The following is an 18780-nucleotide window of genomic DNA, read 5'->3' as shown; positions in this document are numbered from 1 at the left end:
CACGACCGTTAACAGCTTTTACCACTGGCATTTAGAGACCCCTGCAGGGTTATTCACCACATTTAAAACTTTCTTATTAGGGCTTGGCTTTAGACATTTCATTTCATCCATTGATTGTATCTCAACAGGTTCAATTGATTTTAATTGATTAGGTGGGTTACATTTATAGCATAAAACCACTATTAATGGTCTACCGAATGCATGTTCAGCCGCATGACCGTTTCTTTTAATGTGAACTTTTTCATTTACTTCGATGACTTGTGCTGTTTAGAAAAAAATGATTACTCCTTGTGTTGGCGGCTGGAATCACATCATCATTGAGTAATTAGACCTTGATTTCCGCGATCCTCCTGATGATATTTAATAAACTCTAAGTACACATAATCAATCACTGGCGTCTCTACAGGGCTGTTGAACACGTGCTCGTTTAATCAGATCATGTAGAAGAAGTCTGTGTGAGGAAATATGTTTTGCTGAATTCTTCGCATTCAGGGAAACAGAAAGGTATATGAACTTGTTAACAATTTGACAAATTTGATTTTTTTATTCCCTTTCAATATATTTCTACTTAATAGTTTAATAAAGGCGACCAGACTTGTGAGCAATATTCAAAAAGATTGTACACTAAGGACAAATAATGGAACTTAGAAACTCACATGTACCAGGCACTTGTACTAGGGAATACGCTTGAATTTCGGTTGAGGGTTCTCAACATCACTTTGCTTAAAAATTGCCGTTTTCGCAAAACAGTTACCTAAAATCGGCAAAAATGCTCATGATGATAAAAATGAGGTCAAAATATCAACTTGAACGTGGTATTTGGGGGTTGAAAGCTTTAATCACAATTACATAAATATGTTCACTGGAATAAAACTAACTATACGAAAAACGTCATGGATTCATTAATTGTAAATGAGATTACATAACATTTCTTCTATCAGCCTTATTTCACATTGTTGACGTCACAAAGTGAGAAAGAGCAATTTTATCATTTTATAATGTAATGCCAACTGCAGAGGCGTGTCCACCACTAATTACGACTATTTCGGAAATGAAGGATCGAAGCAAGCTAATAATGAATCTACTATGTCTAGGTTGTAGTTTTCTCTGAAGTTGTTCAAACGTTGTAGTATAGTTTGACTACTTCATCATGAACTGCATTGCATTGAATTTAAATAAAATGCAAATCGGCCACATGACATGGTGTTCTGCTCGAAACAGCTGTATCTGTACATTTTGCACTGATACCTATCCACCAGTAACGACTTAATAACACATAACACCAATATGGTGAATTTAACCCGACTGCCTTTTATTTTTGTAATTGGAGGACTCTTTCTGATATCTGCATGTATCCTAGTTGATAGAATGATCATTGTCTCATTCTCAAACCTGGATTTCTATAAACATCTCTCTATTAAACCATATATTCGACAGTTCAAAGAGAAGGTACATTCAACGGTAAGTGTACGTTTTCTCAATCTATGTATATCAACATATAGATACACAATGACAGTTACACCAATACTATGAAGGACTAAACGGTATAATATCATATCCAAATATCCACTATGTTGATATGATTATCTAACCACATAGTGTAGGTGGACTAGTAATTATGTCGGGAAATGTTTATATCTATCATTAACTAATTGAGTAATTTCTCTCGATTCGAAATGGTGAAAACACGGGTGCCATAATTATAATTATAATTAGTAATTATATATATATATAGATGAACGTCTATACACGTGTCTAAACTTTCATTTGCTGATGCCAATCTATGCCTGACGTACCAGATGGGACTGTTATAAAACCAGATTTAGTTTTTATTAGGCGTGTGGGAATGAATGTATCTATTGAGAGTGTCCAACACAACACAATCAATTGACCATTATTCTCAACCCAACATTTACAGGGATACAGTGCTAATTAAATTGATTCGAGAGAAACTAGGCGTTTCCAATTTCAGTGGAAAATGGAGGTATAAATACGAAATGTACACAACACATCATAATACATAATAATAAAATAATGGTAAAATATGTCATTCTTGAATTCATGATAGAAATGGTCACATTTTTCATACAACTTTTTACCAGTGCGAGTCACAAATGGATACACTATACCGTTATATATGTCTTTAATGAAAATAATAATAAATTTGTAACATAATGTTGTTGCATTTCTTCTTCTTTCTTATTGTGCTATGTTGTGGTTAGTTGCCAACCATTGACACTACTACTGAAATTATTCGCAATGGTATGATAAATCAACACTTCTACATGTATATTAAACATTCAGGCACGTCACTGACATATCAATGCAGGAAATATGGTATACGGAATATTGCCCTAGAAAACATAAACTTATAAACATAAAAAACATATTCAATAGCATGTTTTACTAAAACTAATGCAGAATTGACCCACACATTCATCTACCTGCCAAGGATAGGGGCTCTTTCCCATCCAGAGTATTATGCGAATAGTGCCACATGACTGGATATAACACTATAAGTACGTACGAAGAGAACTTTTATTTATTATGGGATTGGCTGAGGAATTATGTATTTTTATGTTGAAGTTGTGAAATTATAATAGCCGCTAGATGACTGACCCTTTTTTCATTGTCATTTGAACTATATTATTTACAATTCTGTTTTAGCGACGCAGGAAAGATTGTGGATTATTATGTAAGAATATTGTGAATATATATAATATCAAATTGTCTTCCAGTGTGCTTTTTAAAAATGTTGATAAATCTGTATTTTAATTATTATTCAATTGTTAAAATTAGTATTATTTATTATTTTTCGTTTTCCGGATGTTACATAGCAGAACGTGCCTAATAACAATAAGCTATACTTAGACGAGTTTACAACATTTCAGGTCACAACTGATTTTTAATCCGTGTCGAAAACGTGCACTAAATGGTCTGTCAATTCAAGTACCAAATCAATAGGATAAGCAGCCAATGTAACCAAGGTGTTACACATGAATTAAGTACTGGCAAACCAAATGCTGCACATGTATGTCATTAACGCATTCTGTAGGTTCATTTAGTCTTTTTCCGACTCGGCGGTCCTCAAAACCTAATGTAAATAAATAAATCCGTCGAGATTTCACGTTTTCCTCGTAAAGGGGTAGTGGCTGTTCCCTCTCGGACTCCCTCCCCGCGTGTACTACCAATTCTTTTATCGTGTCTTCACTTGGCGACGTTTGTCAAGCTTTAAACGGACTACGGTACATATATCGCCCAATCCCCCGCTTTCATCATTTTTTAATCGATCGATTATCGCTTAGTTACCGACCACGCGGTCTTTTTCGGCCAGATTGCTTTCTTTTCTCGCTCGCTTATTTAAAACACCGACCGCTCGCCTAAACACTGACCACTGGCACATGAGTGGCCGAATTTGTTGTTTTAATGGTAACGTTTGATGCTAAAACGAGTATTAACTATTTTCAAATTCCGAACGACACCTTGTATCGTTCGCGAACTATGACCTTTTGTTCAACATGTTGATGAGAAGTTGTTGTTTTCCGTTTGAATCCAGCTCCCTCCTTTCAACAATGATTATCAAGACAGTTACGTGATAAGGGCAATGCTAACTCAACTTAGGGCAAAGAAACGAGGAAATATTGATGTGTTTTTCCCAAAAATAACGATGCCAAAGACCCGTACTTAAGATGCGAGCGAGTGGGCAATATTTCCGGGTTTGTGCAGTTGAAAATAAAGCGGAAATTATCCGGTCAAATTCAACAAGCGATTGCAAAAGCGAGCGAAAACAAACGATCAAAAAGTGGTAGCGAGCGAGAGGTTGGATGAAATTAATACAGTACATTCGGTCGGTGTCAGCATCCTTCATTTTATGTTTTTTACCTCAAACTCTGCAAATAGAAGTGTGCATGGAATCATGGGAAGAAATGGTGTGCATTGCCGTATAATAACTGTCATAAAGGTGATTGACAGGTCATACTTGTTTTCAACTCTGGAAGGACAGTGGAATCTGCCAGGCGTGCTTGTGATTTACATAATAAAGGGTGTTTACAACTTTGAAAGGAAAATTGGAATCTACCAGGTGTGCTGTTATTTGAATAACAAAGGATGTTTATGGTCTACTGAGTTGCCTACGTGATGCGGCTGCTAGCAAGATCACATTCTGATTGGCTCATGTAGGAACCCAGGTGGTGTCACTGAATCATGCCTATAAATTGGACAGACTGAGGACAGTTGGGATCCATTATTTCTACTGTGTATCCTGTGTGTGTAGCTACTGCCATATTGTGAATCAAGTGATACACGCTTCAACCATCATTCTGTGAGACTTGTATGAACTGCTCTGCGAACTTCTGCTTTCAGCAGTGCCCTCCAGGATACCAGCGTTCCTCTGCAAGCAAGATTCCTGTATTTCTTCGTTGTAGTGTTGCAGTTGCAGAAGCCATTGACTATCGTTCTTTTCTACATCCTGGAACTGTGAGTTATCACCAATGCACACTTCTCTAAGCAATCAGCTATTTGAGTGACTTTATTCATTGTATTTTATGTGCGTTATTTCTTGTAATTATTTTGAGAGGTATTAAAGCCATGGGCTTTAACTCGATATTTTGTTGGATGTGTATTTCATTTTCAGTACTATTGTCTTGTCTGCCCCATTCTAGCAGTGAAACAACCCCTTGTTCAGTGTGAGTTCTGTGGTTGGCCCTCTCAATTGCAGATCCTTTGTAGAAATATGACCGGTCAAGATTTATCATTCTGAAGTACGCCAACGAGAGAAAAAATGCACCTTTGAATATTATTGACACCGTTCGTATTTTTTAAATGAGCCAAAATAAAAAAAAATTCTACGCTACTTAAGAGACGATCGCACCTAACAAACTTTGTTTGCACGTTGTAACCGCTACGCTCTGTTGAAGATATGGGACTTCGTTTTCGGAGTTACTACCTAAAATAATGATATATTGAAAATCGGAGAAAAAACAATTGGCTATGTGACATTCGTTAGTATCCGTGTAGGTCCAATCAGTACTATTGTAACATCGACCGAACGTTACAACCAGGACGTGTTCTACGATTATTATCGTAAAGGTCATTTTTTCTCTCTGGTCAATGACTCCAGAATGAATTGGGTGTTAGAACGTTATTTTAGTTTGTATATTATTTGGTTTCGCGTGAAGGTTGGTCTAGAATTATCATATAGCATTACAGACAGAGTATATCTAGTCCACTAGTTTTGATAAATGGCATGGGGTAGTCACAGTGTGGCTTGTGGGTAAGAATAGAAATTGACTACCCATGAGGTTGTGATTATTTTGACAACGAGTTGTACTATTGAGATGTCACGTGTAAGGGTGAATCGTTAATGGGTGAAGTGATGTTAAACACATAACACGTTGTTCATCGTCTTGCGCACACCGAAACAACAATGAATTACTTTTCAACACCGATCTCCAGTCGAGAGAGTGGTGTTAGGTATTGAAGCTGCCTGTAGGAGAAGGAGTGAAACACTGATTTTCATAAAGCGACTGTGTCTTCAGCTTCCTTGACATTTTTACATCTCTCTGCTGTTCTATTTTTTTATTTTATCTTTTTATTGAATTTTATCTCTAGAATATATATTAAAGTAACGTCTACCATTCATGGTTTAGTAGTTAGAGCGAATCAATAAAGTTCACCATTAGTAGAGTAAAGAGTAATTCGAAATTGATTTTATATTCCTGCACTTAAACTGAACCACTTCTGGTCATTTTGCTCTGTTTGTGGGAGATAAACGATAATAACACAAATGAGATGGAATGAAAGGCCAAGTATTCTTGACATTTATTGAAAAATGAGAGGCTTGTAAACCTTAAAAAATCCCTCGCCAGTTTCCTCAAACTGAAAGATTACAACAGGAAAACCTCCAAGGAGGTCAAAGGTCAACTGGCGAGGAAAACTTTCAAAACAATAAATCAATGACAATTAAGCACAAATTAATCTCCCACAAAGGTGTGGGCCCCAGAAACGCCCACACCCACCTGTGCCATAATTACAATGGGGGTGGAGGGCGACTAAAATTGTAGAAGAAATAAACTGCAAGCCGGCAAGTCGACGGTGTAGTTCAAAAGAGGTGGATCAATGTTGCTGCCCCCCTCTAAGGCACAATTAAACAAGAATGCGCCAGCCATAGAGGGCGCTCTCCAACTGGTATTAAAATACAATTGCATGTATATAAATCTGATTATCTGTCTATAATCTATGCTTTATATTGATTTATTTAAATTCGATTAAAAAATGCTCTTTTTCATAGGCATGTCGTACGATCCCGGCGTTCAATGATCTGCATAGAAAACCCCTCACTGTAGTCGAAACATCTTAGTCAGTTTTGGTTTTAAAATGATTGGAAATTTTATAACTCTTCTACAGTCTTTTAGACGTAACCCGGGGTAAAAAGGCACAAACTAACAGGGAGTATTAGAAGAGCTGTCCATGCATTGACCAATCATACAAGAGCTCACAAACACCAACGAAATAAGGAGTTTAGCACTAAACACAAAGGAAGGATTATGGGATTAAAGAAGGATTTAAATCGTGTTATAATCCAGATCTCATTTCGAAGAATTGTAAGCAGAAACTCTCATATGTAAACAATTTCTCTGATCACAACATTGGCCATTTGTCATCGTCATTGGCCATTTTCCCAGTGTTGAACATTTTCTAGAAAAAACTCAATTCTTGTGTTACACTTGCATATGGACGGCACAGTTGGGCACATGCAGAAGTTATCCATATTTTTAAACGTATGCCAATCCTCGGGGGCGGACATCCGGGCATTTTCTACCGCCTGGCAACCCTCGCGGTGAAAACAAAGATCAAAAACTCGCAGAAAACGGTACTTTGCGATGGTTGTTGAGAGTCCCCTGAACAGTGTAACAATATTAGCCCTACGTGTGTAACATATGTGAATTTGGTTGTTCAGGATTACTTCAAAGTTGAGTTTGTGTTGTTTTCTCGAATTTTCACCGGCTCCACCGGCGTTCCACAGCAGCGCGCACAACGCTCATAGAAATACGTGGTACAGTGATGCGCGTCTTAGCAACGTAGAACGTCCGTGACGTAGCACCGCCCCCGAGGATAGTTAAGAAGCTTTTCTTTTCTATCAGTTACTATTTTATTATGGTAGGATTTGTCTGTATAAATAGTTTTGATCGGCTGCCAATTCTAAGAAACATAAATGGGATTTGTGAACTAAAAGCTTGTTTGAAACTATAATGTAGATTGGACTTAAACGCAATATTTATTGTTGAGCATTAGGTGATTTACAGCAAATTAATTAAAAAGACCAAATGTCTCTACATACGTCAGATTTATCAATATCCACTCACTGTGACAACAATATTGTGTCATGTTCCAAACATCACTAACATCATTATTGCCATTTTAGGAAGAAGATATACGACTGACTCATTTAAATGACTCTGTTGTCAATGATGATGCCAAAGAACATCACGTGGACAAAGCAAATGACCAGGTACGTCACTAATTCCAAAATGCTTGATTTTGTTGCAGAATAAACATAAGTAGAGACTGCAGATAGATTGTTCTTTCTCTATGTATTTGTGTAAAATATTTTGTTGCAGGACAAATTAATAGTCTTCCAATAACGCATGAATTGCAGTGTGTCATGTATTATTTATTCCATATATTACTGTACCTTGAACATGTTGCCATTTTAGCAGACAAACTCAACAATAGCGCACGAGACGAGAGAACATGTCATCTTTGTCGACAAAGTAAATCACTAACAAAAAATTCGCAACGTTGGTACATCATGTTGACAAGCAATGAATACAAGCAACAATCGTTACTATATGATCTCCTTTGTTGGCCCCCGTATGCGGAGCACACAGTGGGAGCCTCTGTAGCTAGTGTATTTGTGTGTGAGCCTGTGCAGATAGCTTGTTCCAACGATATCTTGAGAATGCTTCAATCGATGTTGATGAAATTTGGTTCAGAAAATACTATGATTTAGATTTATTTAAAATTATTAAAAAATCTATTGCCTTTTAATAAAAATAAGTTGTATCAAGGTTTTAGTGACTGCCTGCACAGAAGAAAGGGAGCATTGTGGCAATATGACAAGTATTTAGAGGCTGATATGAGCAACTATTACATTTTTTCTCTGTGGTCCAGATTGTATATGTAAATGTTATGATCAGCTTTGACTCTGACAAGGAGTGGATAAGTGTACGATGTAAACAAATAAAACACGTATATCCATCTTCAACACTGATGATACTAATTCTGACTATGAGTGGCTTGTCATTAATATTTGAAACGCTCACAATTGCCTCCCTGTGCGGTAGTTATTGTGTAATTTCCCCTGAATTGAACGACTTGTTGCTTTACTTATCCTATTCATGTGAATTAGAATTTCAGAAAGGCGGTGTTAAAAATGTTCTGGGAAAAATATGCGGATACGAATTCTTGTGTTTTGCATGTATCATTATTATCACATCTCACTGTTGTATGTCGCATTCTATAATTAGTTGAGACTCAGTCACATAACACTAAAATGTACATTCCATGGTATATTGCCAGTAGATATCAAATGATATATCACATGGATGACGTCACTGAAACTACTGCACAATGATATTACACATAACAAATTGTCGTTTCTGGTCACTTCCGGGGTTGTTTTTAAGTTTTTGAATGAACTTTAGCCATCAAAAATGGTTAAATAGTATTACATGTTGAAGAGAGCAATATTGCGATCTGTTTCGCGCCCAAGGGATGGTGGCCATAGCCATAATATTGATGCCGAAGGCGAGGAATTCATCATTATTATAGTCATGACCAACAAAAAATCGTAATATTGCCCGAATGACCATGTATTATTTATTTTCTCATATCAAACAGACGCCCACCGTGCATAATTGCACCTAACATACATCTTTATCACATCTCACTGTAGTTGGGCATGCTGAGATTGGTTGAGACTAAGCCACATGACATTAAATAAAATGGATATAACATGGTATATTACCGCCAAGTGAATTTTACATAGTATATCACATGAATGACGTCACTGAAACTACTGTGCCTAACAAATTATCGTTCAATGCTCTGTAGCTCGTTTGATTTCGCTGCGAATTATTTTGTTCGTCGTGGTGTTAACGCGAAACCACGGAGCTACAATGCCATCATATGCGAGTTATCCTATTTTACAGACCTGAACTCAGGTCGTTTTTCTGGCATCAAGTTTATAATTTTCTACTGTCGATGGGTTCCGAAACTAGTTTACCACGTAATTGGAGGACGATGGTCCAAAATTGGTCGATTTCACAACGAAAGCGTAAGAAGCTGTGAAAACATCGGCAAAACACCCGTAAAGGGCGCCATCGTGAATAAATTATCGTGACGTCGAGTCACAATGCGTCAGTCTCGATGAGATCTCGTCTTGACGTCCAAGCAAATGGGATATCCCCCTTCGCGGAAAGTTTATTCTAGAGGAAAAGGAATACTGAAAGATGGTGATTTTTTTGTTCACTTTTTACTATAATAAATGCAAAATGATCTGTAATCGTATTGAAAATAATAAAGTATTTTTTTCCAAAATATTGTCTATAAATGTCCCAATTTAAGCGTACATACACTAAACTTGTTATTTTACTTTATTGTGGATTATTAATATGATTAATTTTGGCCACAGACACGCCTCTGCCATATGCTTAATACATGCACTGCTAATAGAACAATTATGGTAAATGCATTTTTTTTGTTTTTATATGAGCTAACTTTCAGAGCTGTTCTTAAATTATTACACAAGTCTACATTCCCTGTCCAAGGGTGGAGACCGTGCTTGTCATAGGTAATTAAAATTAGGTATAAAAAATATAGTCCAGCATATCATCACTGCTGTATGGAACATCTTCATCTTGCACTCAGATAACTTTCCTGTACAAGTTTGGTGACATATTAATTTAAAAGCAACTTGTTTTGAAATTGTCCGCCATATTCAGGCTACATGTATCTCACTTTGTTTTTACTATTAAAAATGAGTCAGGAAAATTACGTAATGTCAACTGTCATACACTTGCAATTGTGTTTATTTGCTAATATACTGAGGCAACGTATGCTTACATTTCAGTGCATATATAATTCTTATACTTAACTTATACGTATTTGATATTTTGCCCAGGCCCCCGGGTACGTTATCTTGTACCGTCATCCCCAAGGATAACTCGACAAAACTGCATTTCATTGGATGAGTGACCCCCGTGGCCATCTTTGTTTAATCTGCAGTGATATTATAACGTCAGTATATGCTTTCAGTGTTCATATTTCAGCAATTACAAATTACAAATTGGCGCTGATGACACAGAAAATGTTTTATTAAAAATAAAAATTGAAGTAAAAATAATGATTGTTAGCTATTGTCCCTTTAATAATTCATATTTTTTAGCAAAACATATTATTTATGTTTTTAACTTGTGGGAGATTTGTTTCACATATTTACAATCTGGGAATACTATTTTAAGGGTTGTATAAGTACTACACCCCTCGTCGATTAATTATTTGTTTATTCATTTCTGTGAGATCCCAGCACAACTAATAAATACCCTTCGCTGATAAATTTTACACTTGGTCCAATATAAAATCTTTGATGTGATGAACTGTTGGTGTTATCAATTAAATGTAGTGTATTTACAAACAAATGATATTTGCCAAATCCAGTCAGTGATTGTGCATTGTTAAGGTCATATCCAAAATACTTCTGTAATTTTTTGTTTGTACAAACTGTGTACTCGTGCTGGAGATGTCATTTTTAATGAGTCCCCAAGTTGTTTATAGATAATTGTAATATGCAAATCACGAGAACCTTTTTTGATACACTGTAGTATACTGTGAATTACTTTATTTATTATTTCCAATACGAATAATATTCATTTTACATTTATTAAAGGGAAAAGTGAACAAAAAATCAGCTTTCAGTATTCCTTTTCTTCTAAAATAAACTGCGCGAACGGGTATTCCCCTTTGCTGGACATCAAGGCGAGATTTGATCGAGACTGTAACGCCTTGTAATGCCGTGATATTTATTCACGATGGCGGCCTTCACAGGGTTTTCGTCTATTTGCACAGAAAAAATATAGATGTTTCTGATAGACGTTTTCTTGGTGGGTTCACTGAAAATTCTACATATTACATCGAGGCTCATGCTAGTACTGGGTGGTCAGATCACTGCTTTAGTACACCTTCTGCACACAATGCAATTAAGAATGTACGTAATATTAATGATTTTATGTACTAAAATTACTTCCCCTCTCAGCGTTGAAATAGAAAATGTGCTGGTCTTAATTTTGAACCACAGCCTAGACGTGGAAATTGCCATAAGACATGCCGAAATGGTCTAAGGTTACTTATATCAAGCTAGAATATACCAGTATGTGTGATATTAATATACCAAATAACGTACTGGTTTGTCGAGATCCTAATCGCACAAACCGAGACCATATGACCACTCGTAACTGTTACTATGCTGATATTGTTCAATCGTCGCATGCAGCGTCTAATGATAATATACCAACTGTTAACTCAGGATGGAATGACCAATGACTAACTCAGAATGGAAGTTCATGATTTTCATTACATTTCTAGAGATGTATGTAAGATAAGCGTAATTGTAATGATGCGTAAAATGCGGACAAAATTTAAACTACTGGGATGTATTTGTAAGAGAAACGACGAACAAGCTAGGCCTGATGAGTTAGCTAATAAGTTATTGCAGGGAGAAATCGCGGCGCTTTTGAAATTCTGTTAATATGGCTAAAAATGTTGGCCCTATACAGTCCATTATATAGGGTTGCGATAGGCAAACAAACATGTGTAATATGTCTAGCACTATAAATCTCCCCATTCAGTGTGTAACAAATTGTCAAAACAATATTTGAATGAAGTGAAATATCATGAAGGTATGATGGTCAGTTGTAATGAAATCAGAGTAGTAAATTGGACTATTTTTAGACCTTTATCAGTGTTGGCGTATTTCGATCGGACTTTGGCCTGAAATATTAATAATGTTAATAATAAGAATATATTTACATATTATTTTAGAAAGAAAATCTGCAACTGACGCATTTCAATGAATCTGTTGTCAACGATGTTGCCAAGGAACATCACGTGCGAGTAGAAAAAGAAAATAAACAGGTACGTAAGGTTTAATTCTAAAAATTAAGCTAATTGTTCACGAATAAAGACAAGTTAAAACTGCAGACATATTGTCCTTTCTGTGTGTATTTTCATAATGTATTTTGTTGTAGGACGCAATTAAGGTGGTAACGAATATTTCCTCCGCCAGCAACGACAATGCAAATATAACGGTTCAGGGTGAGTCAGCAAAAGACAGTAAACTACATAGTAACAAGCCACGGTACTTGCTTCCTCTTGTTTATTACTGTCCAATGGGGCCTAATTCCATTTATCAAGGAATTCGTATGGCAATTAATTACGCTCTGCATGAGAACAGAAGTATAGTTCAAGTCCCATTCAATGCACATGGCTCAGCACCAATGGCAGATGGAATGTCGAGGATTAAGCTATTTAATGAAACATTCGACGTAGATAAGTTGTCCAAACTTGTTCCTGTGTCTACTATTAGTGATTTTATAAGAGACTGTGGAAGAAATGTACCTTTGGCATCTTTAGTGAACTTACGTGTTGGTAAACAAAGCTTAACGCAAGATTGGACGCATATTAAACTACAAGTATACAAGGACGTTGATATGTTAGAAGACGTATTAGGTGTGACACTCCCTGCTATTCCCGATCCTGGACTGTCTGCAGCAAAAATTCGAAATAATTTCGAAAATTCATTTGAAACACAATGTATAGCAGTATTGCTGAGGGACGCTGGTCTAGTGTATCGTACTGTGGACAAATACCATGAAGAGAGTTATCCTCTGATCGACAAATATCTGACACGATCAATGTATATACGTAAAATGGCAGACCAAGTTAGCAGAGTGATTTGTGATGGTAAACCCTTCGTATCATTGCACTGGAGAGCAATGGTTGAAAGGCAAGTAATACAATTAGTTTGACTAAGGTACAACAATTAAGGTTTTGAGCAATTACAACAATGATACACCTTTTTGAATCTGATATAACATCTTTTGTTTCCAGTGAACTACAATACTTACTTGCTGAATCTTCTAATAATATACAAGGTCAGATACCCAAATATACACACAAATTGTCGTATTAGTGACAAGATTATTACACATGTTCGAATAATCTAATATTACAGGCAATATCTAATATCTCAGAAACGTAATTATAAGCGCGTGTTCAAGTATTGCTATTTTTCGTACATGTTTGCTGTTATTTCAATACCTATTTCTGTCCGATATTTTTGAAGCCATTAGAGAATATGTTTATTTGTGATTATTTATATTAAGGGATGCATTGGTAACTGAATTACTATTTAGAAAGTAAATTTAATCTTTGACCGGAGTAAATTCAATCTGAAATGGCCACTAGATGTGGTATGCTAATCCTTATATCAGTCAATTATATCAATTATACCTCCAGATTCTCTACTAAAAGATCGAATTTACAGTTTTGTGATGGTATTTTACATCCATATGTTAATTTAATTATGGTTCTGGTCTTTTATCTTTACATATAAGTTGTCATTTTGTGTTTTTGTCCGATTATGGTGGATAATTCTTTCAAATTTATCATGGTAATAACAGGCGGACAATCTCTTACTGATAAGCTGCTACGGTACGAGTTGTCATTTCAATATACTTTAGCTCTCATATAGTCAAAAATCACAGCTTGATATGATCACTACATGAACATCGCAGTCTCTATGTAATGATTAAAATAATGCTGTGGATGATTGTTTTGTTAACTTTGCTATCATTGATAAAACGCAATAAACAGTGGTGTAGATATTTTTCGTAAAACAATTCAGCCAACGGATTTGCTGTTCAGGAGAAAGTTGTGTTTTTCATTCATCCGGTTTTTATTGCTGTATAGTATAATGCAATATAGGTCATTTTATGCCGCGTTAACAAATAGTGCCGGTGACAGTTTCGGTCTGTTGATTTGATTAGTGGACATGGTATTTTGTCTATTGATAATTGAATCTCATTTTTTAGGTGTCTGTATATTGCGTCCCGTGGTTTGATATGTTGGTTGGAGTTGACTCCCGAAGTGTTGAACAAAACCCAACAAACAGACTGGTGACAGGCCAAACTTAGTGTGTAATAATAAAGCTTTTTGATCAACTTTTTTTATATATATTTAATTTCGTTTATTTCTACTATATAACACATCACAAAACTCAAATAAAAAAGAAAAAAACGCAAGATCACAATAAAGTACATAGCTATTTGGTAATAGGTAAATATTCATCTAAATTAAAAAAACACACAATCCTACATAAGAACGCATTTTTAACGAGCGCATAACTATATATACTAAGCAATCATATGTGTGTTACAACGATTAGACGTGTCTGTGTGTGTACTGGCATGCCTAATATTGTGAGAACACAAATACATTTTATACATATTATATATATATACCAACTTCGGAGGACATACAATCTTTTTAGGAACGTTTCTCATAGTCTTCGAGAAACATAATTTTCATTAATAGATTATGTTTTAATAATATTATATTAATATTAATATAAACTGTACCATTACTTGCCCCTTTACTAACCTTTAGCTTTGCAAATATTTCTAAGTCACATGATGTGTGATGTTATTCATGCTTTGTTTAATTTTTATGTAATTAAACTTGAATTACAACACAGTTATGTATGTAATTGTGTTTAATTGAACTCACAATCCCATATAGAGTCGCGTTTTAATCCAAACATAATTCAACTATATCAAAAATGAATTCAACTATATTAAAGTTAATCCAAACGGAGTCCTCGGAACATATACTAAGTGTGTGTATTAACTGATATCCCAAGAACCAATTATCAGATTTTTACTTGGTACATGAATGCTGTGGTATTAATTAGCCGGTTTTCAAGCATTTGTACTTGTTTCTCATGTATTATTTTATATATTTCAATAAAACTTGGTTGATACATGCTCTAGAATAATGCACATTGTCACTTGTTTCTCAAGCACCATTTGACATTTTGTAATGAGACACGATACACAGATGCTCTTAGATAATGCGCAGACCTGATTATTTGTCGATGAAATTCAAGTATACGTACTAACTTCCGAAGTTAAGATAACCAAATTATAGGTAGTTAAGACATTTCAATGAAACTAGGTACATACACTGTAAATCACACCAGTGCAATTAAAAACATCTGCATTATATTATAAAGTACTTGTATTTTACTATCAAAACAGTATTGTTTATAAAAGTGTTTGTGAGAGTTTTTTAAAACACTTTTAGATAAAAATTAAGCACGTTGTAAACACACAAAAATACATGTTTTTCAAAATGCATCTAATTTTATGCAAGCAGTATTAACAACATTGAGTCAAAGTCTAAGTACTCGTAAGTAAACATTATGGTATATATGCTAACAATTTCATTATTGATTTTTTTTAGTTGTCATAGAATGACGGATCCACCTTCCAAAACATGTGCTTCATACTTGCTGTTAAACAAGAAAAGAAATGAAATCGTAAATTTGACATATAATTTTGTAAAATCACAACATATTCAATGTATGTACATATCCGCTCCTGCTTCACAAAAGGTAATTTATTTCTCATATTTGCAAAAAGTGGTTAAGGGCGAGGGTGGTGTCAACTGAATGTCAACATTATGAAAATATTTACGCTAGCTGCACACGTGCTGTTAACAACATAATAGATGTACAGAGCCGTATTCTATCCTTACTTACAATGCAATTGTATTCAACACTGTGCGACTTGATTCGTACGTTATAATCCTCAATGGACATTATTTTCTTCAATGGTCTTCAATTGTATTTCTGCATGTATCTTCTTCAATGGTCTTCTACTGTGCTCAAAAGTAATTTCTCAATTCATCAAAATGATTAACCATTACACGTTCATGCATAAACTATTAATTTATTTCAGAAAATGATAGAACTTTTCAAGAGCACAGGACTTCGTATAATAGATAATAACTCGCTTCGTAATACATCAAAGTATGGAAGGGATATGGAGATGTTTTTGGAAGACCCATACAAAATGTCGCTATTGGAACAAGAGATATCTGTTAGTAAGTAGCAGTTTATAGATAGGGCCGATTTCGCTCAAACTTGGCAAGCGGGCCAGACCTTTACTTACGTTAGATGGTAAAATCTGACAAAATCCCTTGCCCATCAAATTTGCTAAAATTGTTGCATCAAATCAAATTTGATATGTAACCCGCGTAAATTTAGAAGCTACAAGACTGTCATCGCTCCTTAAAAAGTTTCACAAATACCACAATACAGATAACCTTTTTCTGATTATCAATTAGACGCCGCTATATTTATCAAGAATCGGTGGTCTAATTGGAGTGGGTTTGTTGAATACACGAGAACAGCACAGAACAAGAAAACTCACACGTATCAAGACATTCCTGGTACGCCACAAGATGTACTCGAAGGGTATCGTATCGTAAAAAAATAATATACAAATAGTGAGAATTTCTAATTGTCGCAATAGTTCACATTTCTTAAAATGCGACAGATGTGGTGGTGGTGTTTGGTTGTCGTAATATTTATATAATACTGTCAATAGTCGTACCTCAAATTCGCACTGCAGGACGAACAACCCTTTATTTTTTTGTGAGTTCTAAAGTGTTCTTCAGAATTAGCCTTCGTACTGAATATATTTCGTCACAAATCAAATATTTTGACTAAGACGTATTTCATTCACGCCTTCATGTGTTATATTATTGATACCAATGCTAGTTTATATACAAAGAACAATAATTGAAGCAGACGCTGACGTAATGTGATACACAGTAGTGAGTTGATTTAAATAGAGACATACATAGTTGTATCACAGCATTCATTTTTGTATTATGTTCAATACCGTTGCTGCTACCATTTGTAAAATCACCAGCACTATACATAATTAGGCTCATTAGAAGGCTAATTTATTCCCCGGATCCTTCATGTACATCATTTAGCAATCGATTTGAAATGCAGCTTGGCAGTGAATACGCTGAAATAATTATGCACATTAGAATGCCAAGTTTATTCCCCGGATCCTTCATGTACATCATTTAGTAATTGATTTGAAATGCAACTTTATTACAAATTAAAAAACAAACTTATTATGTATAGTACGGGATTTGTATTTAAACCATTTATGTATAATATTTTTCTTTTGTTATATCTTTGTGTTCCATTCTTCTACAATATTTTCGTGTTCATCATTTTAAATCGTAGTGTTCATCTGACATAGACCTTGACAGGAAACGAACTATCAGTATTATACCAGACCATCACTGTTGTTCAATATAATAAATTATCAAATCCAACTTTATATGGTTCTTATAATTTTTGTATTTTTTGTTCAGTACAATAAATAAAAATAGCTACTACGAAATAAAAGGACGTTTAGGGAACATCGTTTACACAATTGATTTGTGGCTATCCCATAATATATTTAAGTAAACAACTAAACAAACTAGCAGTGTGTAGTCTATTGCGAAAGTAGTATCGAACTTGATTATTTTTATTCGCACAATTTGGTTATTTTGATGAAGCTAAGAAGGCATTGTGAAGCTGCATTCAATCCAGCTTTACAATGCAAATTCACAATGTCTATTTCAATCCAACTTTACAATATATTTCAATTCAGCCTCACAATGTCATATTTTAAAACAGCTTCACAATGTCATATTTCAATCCAGCTTTACAATGCAAATTCACAATGTCTATTTCAATCCAACTTTACAATATGTTTCAATTCAGCCTCACAATGTCATATTTTAAAACAGCTTCACAATGTCATATTTTCAATGTAGCTTCACAATGCCAGATGTCAATACAGTTTTACAATGTCAGATTGCAAAACGGCTTCACTGTGTCATATTTCATTGTAGCTTTACAATGTCATATTTCAATGCAGCTTCACAATGTCATATTTCAATACAGCTTCACAATGTCATGTTTCAATGCAGCTTTACAATGTCATATTTCAATGCAGCTTCACAATGTCATATTTCAATGTAGCTTCACAATGTCATATTTCAATACAGCTTCATAATGGCATATTTCAATACAGCTTCATAATGTCATATTTCAATGCAGCTTCACAATGTCATATTTCAATACAGCTTCACAATGTCATGTTTCAATGCAGCTTTACAATGTCATATTTCAATGCAGCTTCACAATGTCATATTTCAATGTGGCTTCACAATGTCATATTTCAATACAGCTTCATAATGGCATATTTCAATACAGATTCATAATGTCATATTTCAATGCAGCTTCACAATGTCATATTTCAATGCAGCTTCACAATGTCATATTTCAATACAGCTTCATAATGTCATATTTCAATGTAGCTTCACAATGTCATATTTCAATACAGCTTTACAATGTCATATTTTAATACAGCTTCACAATGTCGTATTTCAATACAGCTTCACAATGTCGTATTTCAATCCAGCTTTACAATGTCATATTTCAATACAGCTTCACAATGTCATATTTCAATACAGCTTCACAATGTAATATTTCAATACAGCTTCACAATGTCGTATTTCAATACAGCTTCACAATGTCATATTTCTCTACAGCTTCACAATGTCATATTTCAATCCAGCTTTACAATG

General features: G+C 34.9%; 2 protein-coding genes across 2 annotated transcripts; both read left to right on the top strand.

The window, feature by feature from the left end:
- Window positions 1-1235: 1235 nt before the first annotated feature.
- On the top strand, window positions 1236-12207 carry LOC144356518 (uncharacterized). Its single transcript, XM_078011220.2, has 3 exons — window positions 1236-1461; window positions 7424-7510; window positions 12100-12207. The coding sequence occupies exons 1-3, from the start codon at window positions 1288-1290 to the stop codon at window positions 12205-12207; spliced, it is 369 nt and encodes a 122-aa protein (XP_077867346.2). The 5' UTR covers window positions 1236-1287.
- A 246-nt stretch (window positions 12208-12453) lies between these two features.
- On the top strand, window positions 12454-17548 carry LOC144356522 (uncharacterized). Its single transcript, XM_085498576.1, has 4 exons — window positions 12454-13063; window positions 15580-15730; window positions 16077-16221; window positions 16465-17548. The coding sequence occupies exons 1-4, from the start codon at window positions 12480-12482 to the stop codon at window positions 16614-16616; spliced, it is 1032 nt and encodes a 343-aa protein (XP_085354702.1). The 5' UTR covers window positions 12454-12479; the 3' UTR covers window positions 16617-17548.
- Window positions 17549-18780: the final 1232 nt, after the last annotated feature.

The sequence above is a fragment of the Saccoglossus kowalevskii genome, chromosome 4 (genome assembly GCF_978046115.1).
Source record: "Saccoglossus kowalevskii chromosome 4, keSacKowa6.1, whole genome shotgun sequence".
NCBI lineage: Eukaryota > Metazoa > Hemichordata > Enteropneusta > Harrimaniidae > Saccoglossus > Saccoglossus kowalevskii.
This window is presented reverse-complemented; position numbering and strand designations above follow the sequence as displayed.

Coding starts and splice junctions, on each gene's coding strand:
- LOC144356518 (XM_078011220.2), top strand. CDS start 1,288: ATGGTGAATTTAACCCGACTGCCTTTTATTTTTGTAATTGGAGGACTC. Junction 1,462..7,423: donor AAGAGAAGGTACATTCAACG/GTAAGTGTACGT, acceptor TTGCCATTTTAG/GAAGAAGATATACGACTGAC. Junction 7,511..12,099: donor TGGACAAAGCAAATGACCAG/GTACGTCACTAA, acceptor ATATTATTTTAG/AAAGAAAATCTGCAACTGAC.
- LOC144356522 (XM_085498576.1), top strand. CDS start 12,480: ATGGCAATTAATTACGCTCTGCATGAGAACAGAAGTATAGTTCAAGTC. Junction 13,064..15,579: donor TGGAGAGCAATGGTTGAAAG/GCAAGTAATACA, acceptor GATTTTTTTTAG/TTGTCATAGAATGACGGATC. Junction 16,222..16,464: donor GGAACAAGAGATATCTGTTA/GTAAGTAGCAGT, acceptor ATTATCAATTAG/ACGCCGCTATATTTATCAAG.